Source organism: Pholis gunnellus (genome assembly GCF_910591455.1).
Source record: "Pholis gunnellus genome assembly, chromosome: 3".
In the NCBI taxonomy this organism is placed as follows: domain Eukaryota; kingdom Metazoa; phylum Chordata; class Actinopteri; order Perciformes; family Pholidae; genus Pholis; species Pholis gunnellus.
The window spans coordinates 14,061,557-14,076,591 of NC_136529.1; the positions used below are offsets into that span (position 1 = coordinate 14,061,557).

The 15,035-nt window shown below is 39.2% G+C and overlaps 2 protein-coding genes across 2 annotated transcripts; both read right to left on the reverse strand.

Annotated features, from left to right (window-relative positions):
* Nucleotides 1–8: 8 nt before the first annotated feature.
* cUnh1orf159 (chromosome Un C1orf159 homolog) lies at nt 9–6,174 on the reverse strand. The gene is made up of 9 exons (XM_079185984.1): nt 6,062–6,174; nt 4,240–4,319; nt 4,070–4,154; nt 3,309–3,404; nt 3,160–3,216; nt 2,718–2,852; nt 2,490–2,515; nt 2,284–2,308; nt 9–1,942 (listed from the first exon to the last, which is right to left on the reverse strand). Exons 2-9 carry the CDS (start codon nt 4,309–4,311, stop codon nt 1,839–1,841), a joined length of 600 nt encoding a protein of 199 aa, XP_079042110.1. The 5' UTR covers nt 4,312–4,319; nt 6,062–6,174; the 3' UTR covers nt 9–1,838.
* Nucleotides 6,175–11,081: 4,907 nt separating this feature from the next.
* Nucleotides 11,082–14,770, reverse strand: kbtbd12 (kelch repeat and BTB (POZ) domain containing 12). The gene is made up of 6 exons (XM_079156908.1): nt 14,646–14,770; nt 13,070–14,194; nt 12,719–12,989; nt 12,403–12,553; nt 12,074–12,271; nt 11,082–11,968 (listed from the first exon to the last, which is right to left on the reverse strand). The coding sequence occupies exons 2-6, from the start codon at nt 14,140–14,142 to the stop codon at nt 11,799–11,801; spliced, it is 1,863 nt and encodes a 620-aa protein (XP_079013034.1). The 5' UTR covers nt 14,143–14,194; nt 14,646–14,770; the 3' UTR covers nt 11,082–11,798.
* Nucleotides 14,771–15,035: the final 265 nt, after the last annotated feature.

Below are 15,035 nucleotides of genomic sequence, written 5' to 3' on the forward strand. Positions count from 1 at the left end.
TCAAAAACTGGTCATGGAAAGGTGCTTTATTTCTCCAAACATTACATACATCTTCAGAACATTCTTCATGGCATTAAAACTAGAATATGTACATTATTACAAAAACAATACATCATTTGTATAAAACAATATGTACATGTCTTCAGCTTACGGCTGTCTGTACAACAGCAAACACATTATGCAAAAAGGGGAATATTCATGGAATGATTGCTGCCTTCTCATCTGGTTCACTTCATGTTGCTTCACATATACTGAAGGAGGAAAGCCTTAGTGTTGTCGAGATATAAAAACTATATGTAATTAAATAGCATGTAGCAAATAAAACTAGGATACTTGTTTTAGAATAGTGTACAGTAAATATAAAGGCCACTGGATATAATTCAAATACCCAATCATTCAACACATCATGACTAAACGTTTCCTGGCTGCTTTTAAAGCTCATAATGGCACAGTAATCACAGTAATGGCACACAGTAAAATCCATTTTCTTCAGACATTTGGCAAAGGTTAATAGTAGTCAAGAAAATTTCACAATGCAACAATAATGTTGCCATCGGTACAACAAAACAATCTCACTCATACTTAATGGCAACTAGTCGTATATAAATAAAAACAGGGTCCAACATTAGCTGATGACCTCAGACAAATAAAGTGCACGAGGATTCATTAATTTTGAGGTTCTGAGATAAAAATCTATTGGACTTTAAATGTACTTTATGGAGCAAACTTGGCATTTTAAAAAGATGTGTACGATCACAGACCATCCAATGAAAACATGATTGTTGTTGAGAATGACTTCACCTCTTTCATGTTGGACTAGGTCTGTTGTGGATTCAACTCCGATACATGATTTGTTGTACTTGTGTAATACATTCACCTCGCTTAAGCTAACAAAAAAATGCAAATGCAATAAAACCAAAAAAAAACATTCAAACAATCATCCATACAGCACCAACAGCACTCTCCCTAAAATATCCCAGCCCACCTGAAGAACTCTACTATTAGACGCATCATTTATTCTGTTGGTCTGACTGTAATCAGTAAAGCTCAGTGCACAGTTACAAAATGTAAATAAATATCATCCTATTTAGCAAACACAGGCTTCCATCAAATGTCACTGGGCTGTCACTTTGTCCCCAACAAACAAATCACTGCTTCTCAACTTTGATCACTGTCGCAATTAATCTTTGCATTAAAGGAATAGAGGGAAATATGCTCACACGCTTTCTTGCAGCGAGTTAGATGAGAAGATCATTACCACTCTCGGATCTGTAAAACAACATGGCTGTCGCCAGCAGCTGGTTAGCTAAGCTCAGCATAAAGACAGGAAACAGGGGGAAACAGCTAGCCTCTGTCCAAAGGCAACAAAGTTCACACTGTTGTATCTGGTTTGTTTAATGCAAACAAAAAACATCCGATAGAGAATTGTGTTTTTTCCACTTATTTTTTTTTTTTCCCCGGATTAAAATAGATCAAATGTGTTAATCAGTGATGTGAGTGAATACGTGAAATTCCCTGAATGTCAAACTATTCTTCAACAGACAGGTCGAGTGATCCTGAAGTGCTGCACGAGTGGGAGGAAAACACAAACCGACACATTTACAGAGCAAGTACTGAAACTATTTTCCAGTGATGATGACGTTTTTTCTGTGAAAAAACAAATGTAATATCAGAGAATGTGTCTAAAAGCTTGACAGGTTAGCTGGTGGATACTACAATATAACACTCATATTGTTAATTAGAGAAAAAGTAACAGCCCTCGTGACAAGAATGAAATAAAAACTAAAACCGACATCGTTCCTGAGCGTTCTCTCGTATCTGCACCGGCCCTCCCACGACTACACGTTATAGACCTGCGTGGTGGATGTGGTGGGTACGGTGGCACTATTCAGTGTTGACGTTGCAGAGGGCCGCTCCCTTCTGACATATCTTGGCTTCCTCACTTCAAAGGAAACACAAAACAAAAAGGAACATATAATCCCTTGTGAGGAAAATCAAGACGAGACATGCACTGGAATCACTCGTTCAGTCTCAATCTTTGAGCTAACTGTTAGCATGTTTCGTGCTTTTAAGCACAACTTCTATGCACCTCTTTTTGTGAACACAAGCCTGTCATCGCTACAACCGCCCTAAAATATGTAACACTCCTCACCAACGTTGACGAATACTTCCGTGTACTAGTTGACTGCTTTGCATTACATCATCTTATAACCTGTTCCTCGAGGTCAGAGTCACAGTTGAAAAACAGGTAATTTACAGATTAAGACAGGGAAGTCGTCTTACCTGTCGAGGAGGGGATCATAACAGCCTAGTAGGGGGAACAAAAATACAAATTATAACCATCTATTTGAGACATATTTACAAAGAATGTCTTTGTGCGAAAAGACAACATTGCTGAGGCTACAATAAATGCATTCAGTCTCCACACAAGGCCACAAATGAACTGTAGTGTGTGACTACCTGTGAAACTAACAATGAAATTGACTTACTGTCTCACTCGGTTGGAATATGAAGGCTGTAAAAGTACAAAAACAATTGTTACATTTGGGTTTAACTGACTGAACGTCAAATATGAATCACTAAAGCAGAGCAATAACATTGTGTTTCCATGCTCTCTCGGCACTTCCATGCTTTATTATGATGGCTTTAACGGGTGTGGTGCGTCGATAAAACCCTGCTTGTATAATTACAGTGTATCAGAGCTGTGAAGTGCTTACCCTTGTTGCGGCGGTAGAAGATGTTCGGGAGCCGGTTGGAGCGTTTGAGGTAGAAAAAGGAGGCAACAGAGAGGATCAGGAACAGGCTGATCAACAGCGTTCCCAGAAGAAGAGAGGCTGCCACACCTGGCCCTCCTGCTCAAAAACAGCACAAAACAGAAAACAGTGATGAGAAACGCGCTGATTATCTTACCGGTCGCTGCAGATATTTACCCATGGAAAGGGGTAATACTCTATTATCTAACTTCAAACTTAGAAAGTAACAAATAATGACTATATTGAAGTCGGTTCCTTCAAACACATTAGCTGGAAAATAATGTACAGGTTTTTTTCTAATAATTTAAACTCATAGAAACATTAAAGCTAAGGCCAAAAAAAAAAATGTGTATATGTAAGAAAATGAGTAAATCAGTTATTAATGACTGTGGATTTGATTTCTTACCAATTTTCGGAATGACAGTAGTTACGGTTGTGTGGTTTTTCCTCTCCACTGTGTAGTCTAGCAGGCACACAAAAGAGGAACATTTCAAAAAATGTAAGTAACATTCAGTTTTTTTTTATTATCATTAAAAAACAGATCTCTGTCCTTACTGTAGGTGCAGACTGTTATGTTCTCCAAATCCACAGCTGCTGAGTCACAGAATATGCAAACGGTGTTGCTGTTCTCAAGGACACGCAAGAAGCATCCTGAAGAAATCAAAACAAGAACATATTTCACATTTTTTGCCCTTCGACACCCAGATACCAACCAAGTATTAATTTCACTCTGCAATTTACATTCTATTCAACTCAAGGATAGAAGTGAACAATACAAAAATAACATGCTTTTTACATTTTCTTACATTACTTGCTTTATATACTGTATTTATAGTAGATGTTCATCAAAATAGAAACACTTTGCTAAATTAATCTAGTTTTAAAAATTGCTAGTTTAAAGTTAACCAAAAACAAAAGATTGTTTTCCTTCTTCATACGTTGCCGCGGATAAGAGTACCGCGTAAGCACAGGGACGGGCTGTTCCAGTGCTTTTCACTGTGTCCTTGCAGCTGCAAATTCTCTCAAATTCATACTTTCTCTTCTTTTAAAAAAGTACAGAAATTAAACTTGATTCTGCACTACTGCAATGTTTGTACAGTGTGTCACTAATACTCTGTTCTTGGTAGATTGCCAGTGTAAAGTATTTTAATACGTCAATACTTCACTCCTTATGTCTTTAAAGGAACTCTGAATTCACCAAAGTAATTATACAAGATTGCTCAATGGTCATAGCATTATTTCGCTCCGGCTAATCTCTATAGTTGATGACGATTAAAATAATAGTGATGTTAAAAGGTCAAAAGGAAACACATTACCTGGTTCACAGTGGGTGTCATTTGAACATGAGATGTTCACCCTCTGTTTCTCGCCGCAACACTCAAGTGAGTTCTGATGTAAAGCCTACAGACAGAACATCGTTCACTGATTAACAAACTCGTGTAGCCCAAACAAAGCACACATTGGCTCAGTGACATTCATCTTCTACCTTAGTTACAGGTGTCTCGGGTCTGATCAGAATCACAGTTGCAGCCAAGACCAAAAGGAATGACAGAGCCATATTCAACCCTTAAAGAGCAAACAGACCTGAATTAGATACACATCAATGACTTTGACGAGGCACATTGTAGGAGAAATACACTATCACAAGACATTTCACATATTCTGTCTGAGGGTGAAGCTGAATACTTGTTTGATATTGATCTGTGATGCAACTCGTGGCACTATACTGACACCAACATCTAAAGCAGAGGAAGGATATTTTCAGACTATTTTTTTTATTTAATATCTTAACATTCAGGCATAACCTAATAACTAAGTCAGTGTCAGTTGGCTCACTCCTGGTGCTTAGATGTAAACAGAAGGAGTTAACAGGTAGCGGACATTTTTTGATTTTTTATTTGTTACGTAGCCTACGTTTTTCATCGGATATATTTGTTTGATAATGATAATAAACAGAGGATTTGTTATTTATTATTGAAGCTGATTATCTTTGACTATACAAGTAGGCGTTATTATTAGTAAAGATTGTATTTTTGTTCCTTTTTGTTTCAAAACAGGCGTAATCTTAACGTCGTTGGTGGAAGTAATTCAGTAAAATTATAATTGTTTTAAAAGTTGAAAGTGGTTGCTCAACACAGGCATATTGTTTTAGGCCAGCTATATAGATTGACTGCTTCTGAGCGTTGTTGATTTACATTTCAGAGCCGAATTCAATGAGCATGTTTGTATTCAAGGATTTTGGATCTACGTGTAGAAAAAGGTTTTTCCCAGCTAATTTGAATCTCTAGAGTTGTGCGGTTGTAATCGCTGCTGTGCTCAAGAGTAGAGGGCGTGTTCAGGTTTACGTGGTGTAAAATAATTCCAGTGTTGTGCTTAGACCGATTGTGCAGTCTCCTCAAAGTAAAGTTAAATAGTGGTTATATAACATATGGTAAAAAATAAACAAATAAATACAAGCTAGTAGTGTAATATATTATCAAGTGAAATGTAGTAGTAGATGTAAATTTAGTCGTAGATAGATAAATAGTATATGCTGTATAAATAGCAGTATAATATAATTGTATAATAATAATGATAATAGCATATATAGGCTGATAAATACAATATATAATGGTATGTATACAGTATTGTGCAATTAGGCTATATCTATATTATCTCTAAATACTTTTAATTTCAAATGTAATTAGTCTTGTATAGTTTCTATTATTTATTTTTGTATTTCATAAGCTACTATCTATCAGGTTAATGCTCAAACTCTGTGCTCCACAGAGGTTCGTGGTTTCATTGGAATCGGATGAGAAATGTAAACATGTTAGTGTAAAAACCGGTTTACGGCAGTTGAACTGTCGTGCCAACAAATTGGGGTTCTCAGTAAGTGTGGCCCCGCCCGCTCGACGGCTGCCGAACGAGGTCCTCCTGCTCGCCGCTGTCCTGACACCTGCCTGACGCTCGCATCAGGCTTGGCACTGCGGAGCCAGTGCTACAAGGAGGATCGATCTCCTTGTGAACTCTGAGCACAATCCATTGTTTTCACTCAAGTAGAAATCAACCAAATCTTTAAGGATTGTCACTTTAAAGCGTTAACATTAAGCAGCATGCCTCGCAAAATGGCATGAAAAACGTGCTAACGTCAGTCGAGTAACGCAGGATACAACCAAGGTGTTTAGCTCGCTAGCACCTGTCACCGGGGTGAAGTTAAATCGTGTTTGTGTCAGCGTTATAGAGGCAGATTTGCTAATCTATTTAAATCTGTTCAACATTATCGGGTATGTTTACAATGACAGACTCAGAACAAAAAGTTAACTCACCAGCCAGACACCAGGCTTTGGGCAGACCAGACTCCTAGGTGTGGTTTAAGCGACGTCAGGTCCGCTGCAGAGGTATTTTCAGAAAGTCACCTGTAGTTTTGGCAGGTTTGTCACCAACACGCCTCCGTAGTTCAACCACAGATAGTCCTACAGTGCGTAGCTCATAGCTACCTGATTTCAATTCATTTAGCACGGACACTTCCGGGTACAATTTTCAAAATAAAACCCTGACAGTGTTTATGCTTCATTATCGTAGGCCTATGCCTGTGTAGTATACATTAAATAAATAAATACAAATATTTTTATAAAATATACTACTGCTGATAATAATTAATATAATAACAAAAATAATATTAATAAAATATATAATATTATTTAAAAAACAAATACATGAAAGGATCACCACAGTCATTTCATAATTCATAATTTGAATTTCAGTCATAATTTGCAATAATACTGGAACCTGTTATAAAAAGCTAAACAATAAAAGTTAAATCTTGTGTGTCAAAAAGGGGCCACTGAGGACAAAATCGATTTACAATTAAACTTTCTCAATCCCGTTGACAAAAGATTTTTTTTAATTCAATACTTGAAATGTATGTCACTGCAACTAGATTGAATTTGAATATCATTAAAATTAAAGGATAACTTTCTGAATTACAATGTTTTTTAATTGTCATTTTTTGTTTGTTGATTTGGCTAGATATGCTGAAGAGGTTCTGGCTAATACTTCTATTCAGATAATTGTCTTTTTACTCACAATGTACTCTTTGGGAAGCCTATTATATAATAAATAAAACAACTTTAAAACAATTCAACTTGGCAAGAAAAGGCACAGGTGCAATTAATAACAATAATTATGTCTCCATTACATTTCCAGTTAGCCTGCATGCTTACTGGGTTATTGTCACTGCACCTAAATGAAATGCAGCCAATAAATCATTATATTGGCCAGATTAATCTGTTACAGGATCCCTAGGAAACCTTTTTTTTTAACTATTGGGCCCCTACTGACACCACACCTATGACATATGTGCATATGTACCCTTTTGTTAAGCTCCTATTAAATCCAATTGCACGCAGCATTACTATGCATGATACTATATTTAAGTTTAATTAATTATAATTGAATTAAACACAACTATTGGGCCTGGCTTAGTTGATATCCAATCAGAGTCAGTGCATAACATTAAACAATCAACACAGTGTAAAATACAAGACATGATTTAAAAATAGAAACATATTGAAATTTACAATAAAATATAAAAATATGGTAAATAAACAAACAAATAAGAGTATATTAAAACAAGTATATTATTAAAGTGTCAAGCGTATATTAATAGGGAAAGGAGGGCAAGGATGTTTAAGAAGAACTTCTCCTGGGGATGTAAGTGTCAGAGTCAGTGGGGGTCCTGGGCTTTGTTAATGTCCAACTGAAGATTGTTTTTACCAGTATGTGGTAAACCGAAAGACACATTTCTACAATGTGGACAATATAGTTGCTAACTAACTAACTAACTAACTAATTAAACTAACTAAATAACTTTTCCGAGGGACCCTGAATGTAGCCTCGCTGTGGAAGGAGAAGGTCACATGGCGGGAGATTTATATCCTCGCGAGGTTACTGCCCGTTGTCGACCTTCCACTCGTCATCAATACGGCCATTGCGGAATGTGAGTCAATTAGAAATATATTATAGCATTTATAATCAATAAAGTCTTTGTATTTAATCCACGACAACCACGGCACACAACGAGATTTAAGATTAATAACATAGTTAATGTTTTGACGAGAGTTTCTAAATTTATATTGACTCCATTTTATTTAAAGTTAGCTAGTGAAGCATTTTCTAGATTAGCGTCAATGCTAACTAACGCTAACACTAGCTCGCACGACTCCGACACATTGAATGATGCTCGAAGACATAGCCAGCTACAATTACTACTAACTTGTTGTCTTTACAGGTAAACAATGAATCATACGAGGAACATTAAGGAGATGCTGAGCATCCCAACTGGAAGCAGGTAGTTAGCTTGAGTGTGCTACTTAACTATGACTTCTATTAGCTATTTAGGTTTCTTCTCTTTAACTGTGAGTAATGTTATATGAAGCTGTGATCCATAGTTTGAATCAGAAAAACACTGTCAGCCCTACATTTGTAGAGCAATGTTTTACATGTGTATCTGTGTGTTTACCTGCTTTATACAAACACTTTCTCTGTTTTGCTGCACAAAGAAATTGTGTTTTTTGTGTTTTTCTTTCCTCCTCAAACCTTGTGGGGATAAAACAATCTACAGAAATGCGGCTACCAGCGGCTACTCCAGTTTCACAGACTCTCAGTTGTTCTTTGGGTCTCAGTTTTGGCCTGAAAACTCTCAAGGCCTGTCTCAAGATATGAGTTTGTCATCCAGGACCTCCCAACAAAGTTCACAAGAGGTGAGGTTTATCAACTCAATTTTACAAGTGGCAGTAATATCTGCGAGTACCCAGATCTACGGACACATCGCGGTGGTTTCAAGGCATTATTATTTACACCTGGTGTATTTCTAGTTGAGCAGTAATGGGTCTAAGCTGATGGTATATTTGCAGATGTGTTGTACTAAGAGAAAAGTAAACAAGATGTTGTAGCGATGCTACCACCTTTCTGTGCTTTTCCTTTTAGTAACTTTATACATAAAAATATGAATATACTTTTTTATAAAAGAGAATTTATGTGCAGTATGGAAGTATATACGTGGAGACAATAGACATTTATATATTATCAGTTTGTTATATTGCTTGTTAATGCGTTCCACATTATTGAGGAACTCTTTAGTCCACATGTGGACAACACATGCCATCATATGAAACACTGTATAGGACCATGAGTGCACCGTTTTATGAATCATCACTCAGATTATGTGAACATTAGTTACGTCTTGTGTCTACAGCTCTTAACCTCATTTGACTTTATTTGTTTTAATTTAGGGAAGTGACCCAAAGTTTTTGAGCAGTTATCACACTAAACCTTTCCTGTTTGGAGACTTAAAGGACAAGAGCAAAACTTTTGGAATACTGGATACATTTGAAGAGGACAAGAAAAGGGCAAAAGAGAAAACGGATGGGTGTGACTCAAACATGCTACTCACTGTGAATTTACACGATTATTAAAGTAGTCGGACTAATCACTTCTGACATTTAATATCTGTCCTTTTGCTTTTAACAGGGATATTTTAGCCAAAGAATGTAATCATTTTCGAGAAACACTCAACAATGTAAGTGATGATGACGAGCATTCATTCTGTTGCCTTTTCGATTATGCAGTTCCTTTTTTGTAGCTTAAAAGAAATACTGCCATGTTTTTCAGATCCAACAACTGGTCGCTGGCACAGAGAGAAACACTGCTGTGTGTCAAACGGTCCTTCAAAAATCTGACAACTTTGCATCAACATGTAAGTTTCCTAATTTCTATAAATGTATTTTTCGTTGGAATGATTGAACTTCCAGTTGCTCTCTGCATTCTGTAAAAAAGGCCACGAGCCAACATGTACTATTGCCAGTAGATGGAGCTCTTGGCACAATAATTAAACATTGGTCACCCATCATTTCATCTGATTTGGACATTGTAATGAGCAGATTTCTGTCTTTTTGTTCGTTCATCCCAGTGCAAAATAATTTCAGCAGTCTTCAGAGTGACATTTCTCTGCAGTTTGAGACTTTACTGAGTAAAGTGAACTCCCAGAAAGAGATGTTAACTAAATTGGAGGAGACTGTGCAAAAGGTTTGTAGCATTTGGGCAAGATTGCTTAAGTTTCAGTTTGCTCAAAGTAGATTTTGGTGGTTAAGGGTTATAGATAAAACTTATTTTTTACCATTTAGCGCGGGGACACCACAGCAGAACTGGGTTCAAATCTGCAAAGCTTAAAGAGTACTGTGGAGAGTCTGAGAGAGGAGCAGGAGAGAGAACGGAACATGCTGGAAGAGGCTCTGAAGCTGCTCAGCACCTTAGTCTCAGAGCACTCGGCCAAAGCCAGCCCCAAGACAGTGACGGACAATGCCAGCCAGACGTCACCAGAGCTGGAGCAGCCGTTCTCCACCATCCTGCAAGACGACAAGCTGGAAGGCATGCAGCTTAGAAGCAAGTCATACAACACTGAACACACTAAGGCCGTAGTTCCCCCTCAGCATCCCAGCGACATCATACAGAAGAAGTTCACTCTGAGAGGCCACAAAAAGCGCAAAAAGAGGCCGTTGGTGCTCTCACAAAGGAGGAAGTGCACTGTGACAAAGGAAAACCGCGAGCCTCTCATGAACTGTGACAGACAACAAAATGCTTCAACATCTCTCTGTGAGCGTCGGGATCCGAACATGTTAACCGGCCAGCAGAGTCTCGACCCAGACTGTCCCAAAATGCCAAACCGGGTGATTAGATCCATAGCTGAAGGGTGTTTCATCACCCCTCTCAGCTGCTGGTCTCAGGACAGCAACAGCTCCGTGTGCATCGCAGGGATCGAATCCATTTTAGAGAAGCTCTCATCGGAGTCTGACAGAGGGACCCCAGTGAAACCCGAAAGCCTCTGGCAGTTGTTTGACAAGGACTGTGACTTTGATTCAGGCTTTTAGAGGATGAGTAAAGGATTCAAGAGTGACGCATCTGTGCTCTTTTGTTTGGAGTGAGAGTCAGAAAGGTTTCTTGTGATATTTATCATTACTTATGACCTCTGTTGTAATAGTTGTAGAGATATTCAGTTTTTTTGAAGAGTGAAAACATTGATAAATGTTGTCTTGTACTTATGGTGGAGGGGTCTAAAAGGTACTCATAAGTACGTTTAGCACAGACTGACACATAAATACAATAACCTATTTAAAGTTATTCAGCTGACATAAAAAAAATATACATATTGTTTACTAAACTGTCTCTGCTGATTTTGTTTATATTTATTTATTTATCCTGTACTTAAACTGTTGACGTAACATTAAAAAAAATAAACAAAGAATTGTCTGTTTTCAAATAAACACTCGTGCTCCATAAATATTAAGGTGCAGGAAAACATTTTATTATGCTTTTAGCAAGCATTCCACAAAAAGAACAATTGATTGATACAATAAATATTCAATTTGGTATTCTGTCAATGTATTCTATTATAAATCTTTAGTATTAACACTGCAGTAGACGGATCAAACACTTTTCATCTTGGTATAATTTGTATCAAAGTCCAACAGCTACATTATCATTTAAAGTGCAAACAATATTTTTGTAAATTTACTAGTCTATGCAATGTTAAATAGTCAAATTAATTCACATTTTCTCAGAAGCCATGTCTTCCGTTTCTTTGTTTTGAGAAGCTGGACTCAGAAGTTCAGTATTTTGGCTTTAAATGTGACTGAAACAATGATGCCGATTCATTTTGCAAATCGACTTATCGTTGAAGCTCTAATTATAACAACAATGTATGTCTGGCTAATTTCAAAAGAAATAATTTCCTGGTGTTGCTGATAATGCTATGTGCTAAAAGGATTCCGGTGATTTAAAATAAACACTTTATTTACAAATAATATTTCTGTTCTCATTGGCGTGAGAATCTCATAACAACGTGCAAATCACCAACCGCAGATTCTCTTTCATGTTGGGCAGTAAAACCTTTTTGCTTGAAAAAAAAACAATGCCTTTGGCCCAGCAATAAGTGCTCTGATAATTAATAATTATTTTCCTTCGCTAATTCTCCTACACAGACTTTGACTTGATCCGACAGGGGTGTCACTGTTTAACCAAGTCTGCAGGTGGGGACATAAGTCCCCTTGGGTTGAGATTTGCCACTAAACAGACGTCATAGTTGTCGTGCATCAGAGCGTGCCGAGCCACCACAGTCCACCGGTTCTCCTGTGGGTCCAGCTCCAAAATGTCTTTCGTTAAGTCATCATGACGATCTAAAGGAAGTTAAGAAACACAGAATGGGTCATGTGGTCACTTGGAGTCATCTTTCAAACTCTCAATTCATTGAATATGATTGGATATGTCTATTCTTTCATGACCTGCTCCTTTGTAGTATCCACACACGTAGATCTTGCCTCCCACCACTCCTGCGTTTGAGGCGTTGGTGCGCAGTGAGAGTTGTGGAGATGGGAGAGGCGGTCCATCTCTCCAATCATTTCCATCTGGGTTGTAGATCTCAACAGCATCGAGGCAGCGGCGTGATTGTCCACAATCCACACCCTCACATCCAATACCCCCTGCAAAAGAGTTTGTTTTATCACCAAAAAGAATTGTTACAGGAATCAATGCAGCTTCATTTACGTCGCAGGATCATCACAATATATGCATTCCATGAGAGATTTAAAAGATTAAAACAAAACAATATTACCCATCACGAAAATTTCGCCATTATGTACAACAGCACTGCAGCGGTACTTTGAGTGCTTCATGGGACCCAGCTCTGTCCACCTATTTGTGTTTGGATCATACTCCAGGAGCCGGTTACTAAGACGGTCGGGCTCATCATCCGTTCGGTATGACTGGATGGTTGAAGGGGAGGGAGGGGGTGATGAAGCAGAACAGGTGCAGTGAAAGAGTCGCCGCATACAGACACCGAGCTTATGTTAAATGTGTTCAAGTCTGATTATCTATGTTTCACAGTAATTGCTAAGAAGTTAACTCTTGTAAGTATGTTTTGACATCACCTGTGGAGTTCGACCACCCATCACATAAAGGCGATCTTTCATCCTGACCACGCTGTGATAGGCTAACGGTATAGGCAGGGGTGCTGCACTGCGCCAGGGTCCTCCTTGCAGAGACCATCGCTCCACACAGTTGGTGATGAGAGACTGGTTCTTCAGCTTCATCTGCCCACCCAGCAGGTACAGAGTGTCACCCAGTGACCCCAGAGCGTAGGAATCACGGTACTCGGCTGACGTCAGGCACTCCCAGCTTCCTTGGGCCTCTACTTTGTACCTGGCAACCCAAGCTAACGATCAGTGCCATCTGTGTGCGTGCAAATACAGAGTCATCAAGTGTGTCACTTAATATCTTACCTGTAAATCTCCACATTCATGTCCTTCTGTCGGGCCATTCTTCGTGCGCCTACCTCTCCTGCCACTATAATGTCATTTCCTTCAGTTACAACCCCGGCACACACATACCCCAGAGACTCTGCATAGCGAGGTGAAGTGATGTAGTAGATTCGGCCTGTGGATGGGGCATAGCAAAAGCTGCGCTCAGTGTAGTTGCCGTATCTTGTCCTGATCCCGCCGCCGTCGTTTCCAACACAGAGCAGCAGATCTGTGGTCTCCATGCCGTACCGCAGCTTTAGTTTACGTGGTGCAGCTGAGGGATGCATCGCTGTGACCTCCAAGGCTTGATTGAGAATCTCGAGACATTCAGCATCTGCCAGCAGGGCCGTGTTTCTCTTCATTGCCTCCCTTAAATAGTCAGCATTTATCAGTGGCAGACGGACTTTCCTCAGGAGCTCTGGAAGGTGCAGATTACGGACCTGTCCATCCATCAGAGTGGTGTGTTTGACCCAGCGTAGGACAACATCCAGGATGGTCTCTTCTTGTGAAACATTAAGGTCATCGGAGGTCAGGAGCTTTCCCAGCTGATGGGCCTCCAGCTCAAGGACCTCCTCATTTTGGCAGACTTGGTCAAAGTGCTGCCGCAGGTAGCGCTGAGCATGGTCAGCCAGTTCCTCTGCACCGAGGTCACGGGCAAAGTAATGCACACCAAGGCAGTTGGAGGCGTCCATGTTCTCGGTCATGTGCAGCTGGCAACGATTGAAGACGTCATCCATCTGCAGGAGAAAAGCTGCAATAGAGATGCCTTGTACATTGGCATTAGTGAGAGGAAGATCGGAGCAGTACATATAGTTCAAGAGGAGGGCCAGGCTGTCTGCAGGGGTGTCGCGCAAGAATATTTCTCTGTTGTTGCACTCACGCAGCCCGCATGTGAACATTACGCGGAAGTACGGGCTGAAGGCGGACAGAACGACCCGATGGCATGGAAAGCTGATGCCCTCAGCAACCAGCACCACATCTGTCAGATGCTCACCCTCCCTCATCTTCCTCAGCTGGTCGAGCAGCACCAGCCCATGTTTGGCCGTGAGATCCATTTTGCCTCAACTGTTTTAGAAACAATATTTAAAAGGTTACAGGACGTTGTCTCTGGAAAAACAAAGAAAAAAAACAGAAACAAATGCATAGCAGCCATCAATATATCAAACAGCAGTTTAATAAGCACACGCTGGTGTGAAATGTCCAATCAACTCTTTATTTATGATCATTTGGTAATCTTGGTACTCTGACAATGACAATGTAGATAAAAGAATTAAGTAATTATTGTATTACTTGATTAACTATAAGAAATCAATGTAACAATACAAAGATTTCAACCATTAAAGCATATTTAAGTCATAAAATACCACATCCCCATAATGGCTTAAGTAATGGCAAACCTGTAAACATATTTCCATGAGCTTCACATTTAAGCAGAATATCTAATTAGCTTTGGATATAACAGATACTACCAAAATTCACCATTGTCCAAATAACATGTCTCAAAAGTTAGCACTACATCTGCTCACATCATACAGCATTCACTTGTAAAAAGCCTTACCATAGTCTCCAGCTCCTCTGCTCTCTTTGGTCTAAAAAGACAAGTACATATCCATGTTTTTCATGTGTTGTTGATGTTGCCTAATGTATCAGTCAGGAGGTTTAGAGAGGGTCTGAGCTCTGGCAAGAGACAAAGATATGTACCCCCTACACTGTTGTGGCCCTCTGAACTGCTAACCCAAAATAGACAGTGTTGAGGCAGACAGCAAGTAGGTCAGAAGGCTTTGAGTGACCAGGAGAGTGTTTGTTTTTAAGCCATAACAGGGACAAATATTGTGAATCATTTTGACCTTCCTCATTTAACTCATTGGCATTATGTTGTACTGTGTGATTAAAGTCATTCTTTGTTGGACTTAGTTTGCCTCGGTCACGTGCGTGCGGCTCTGGAATG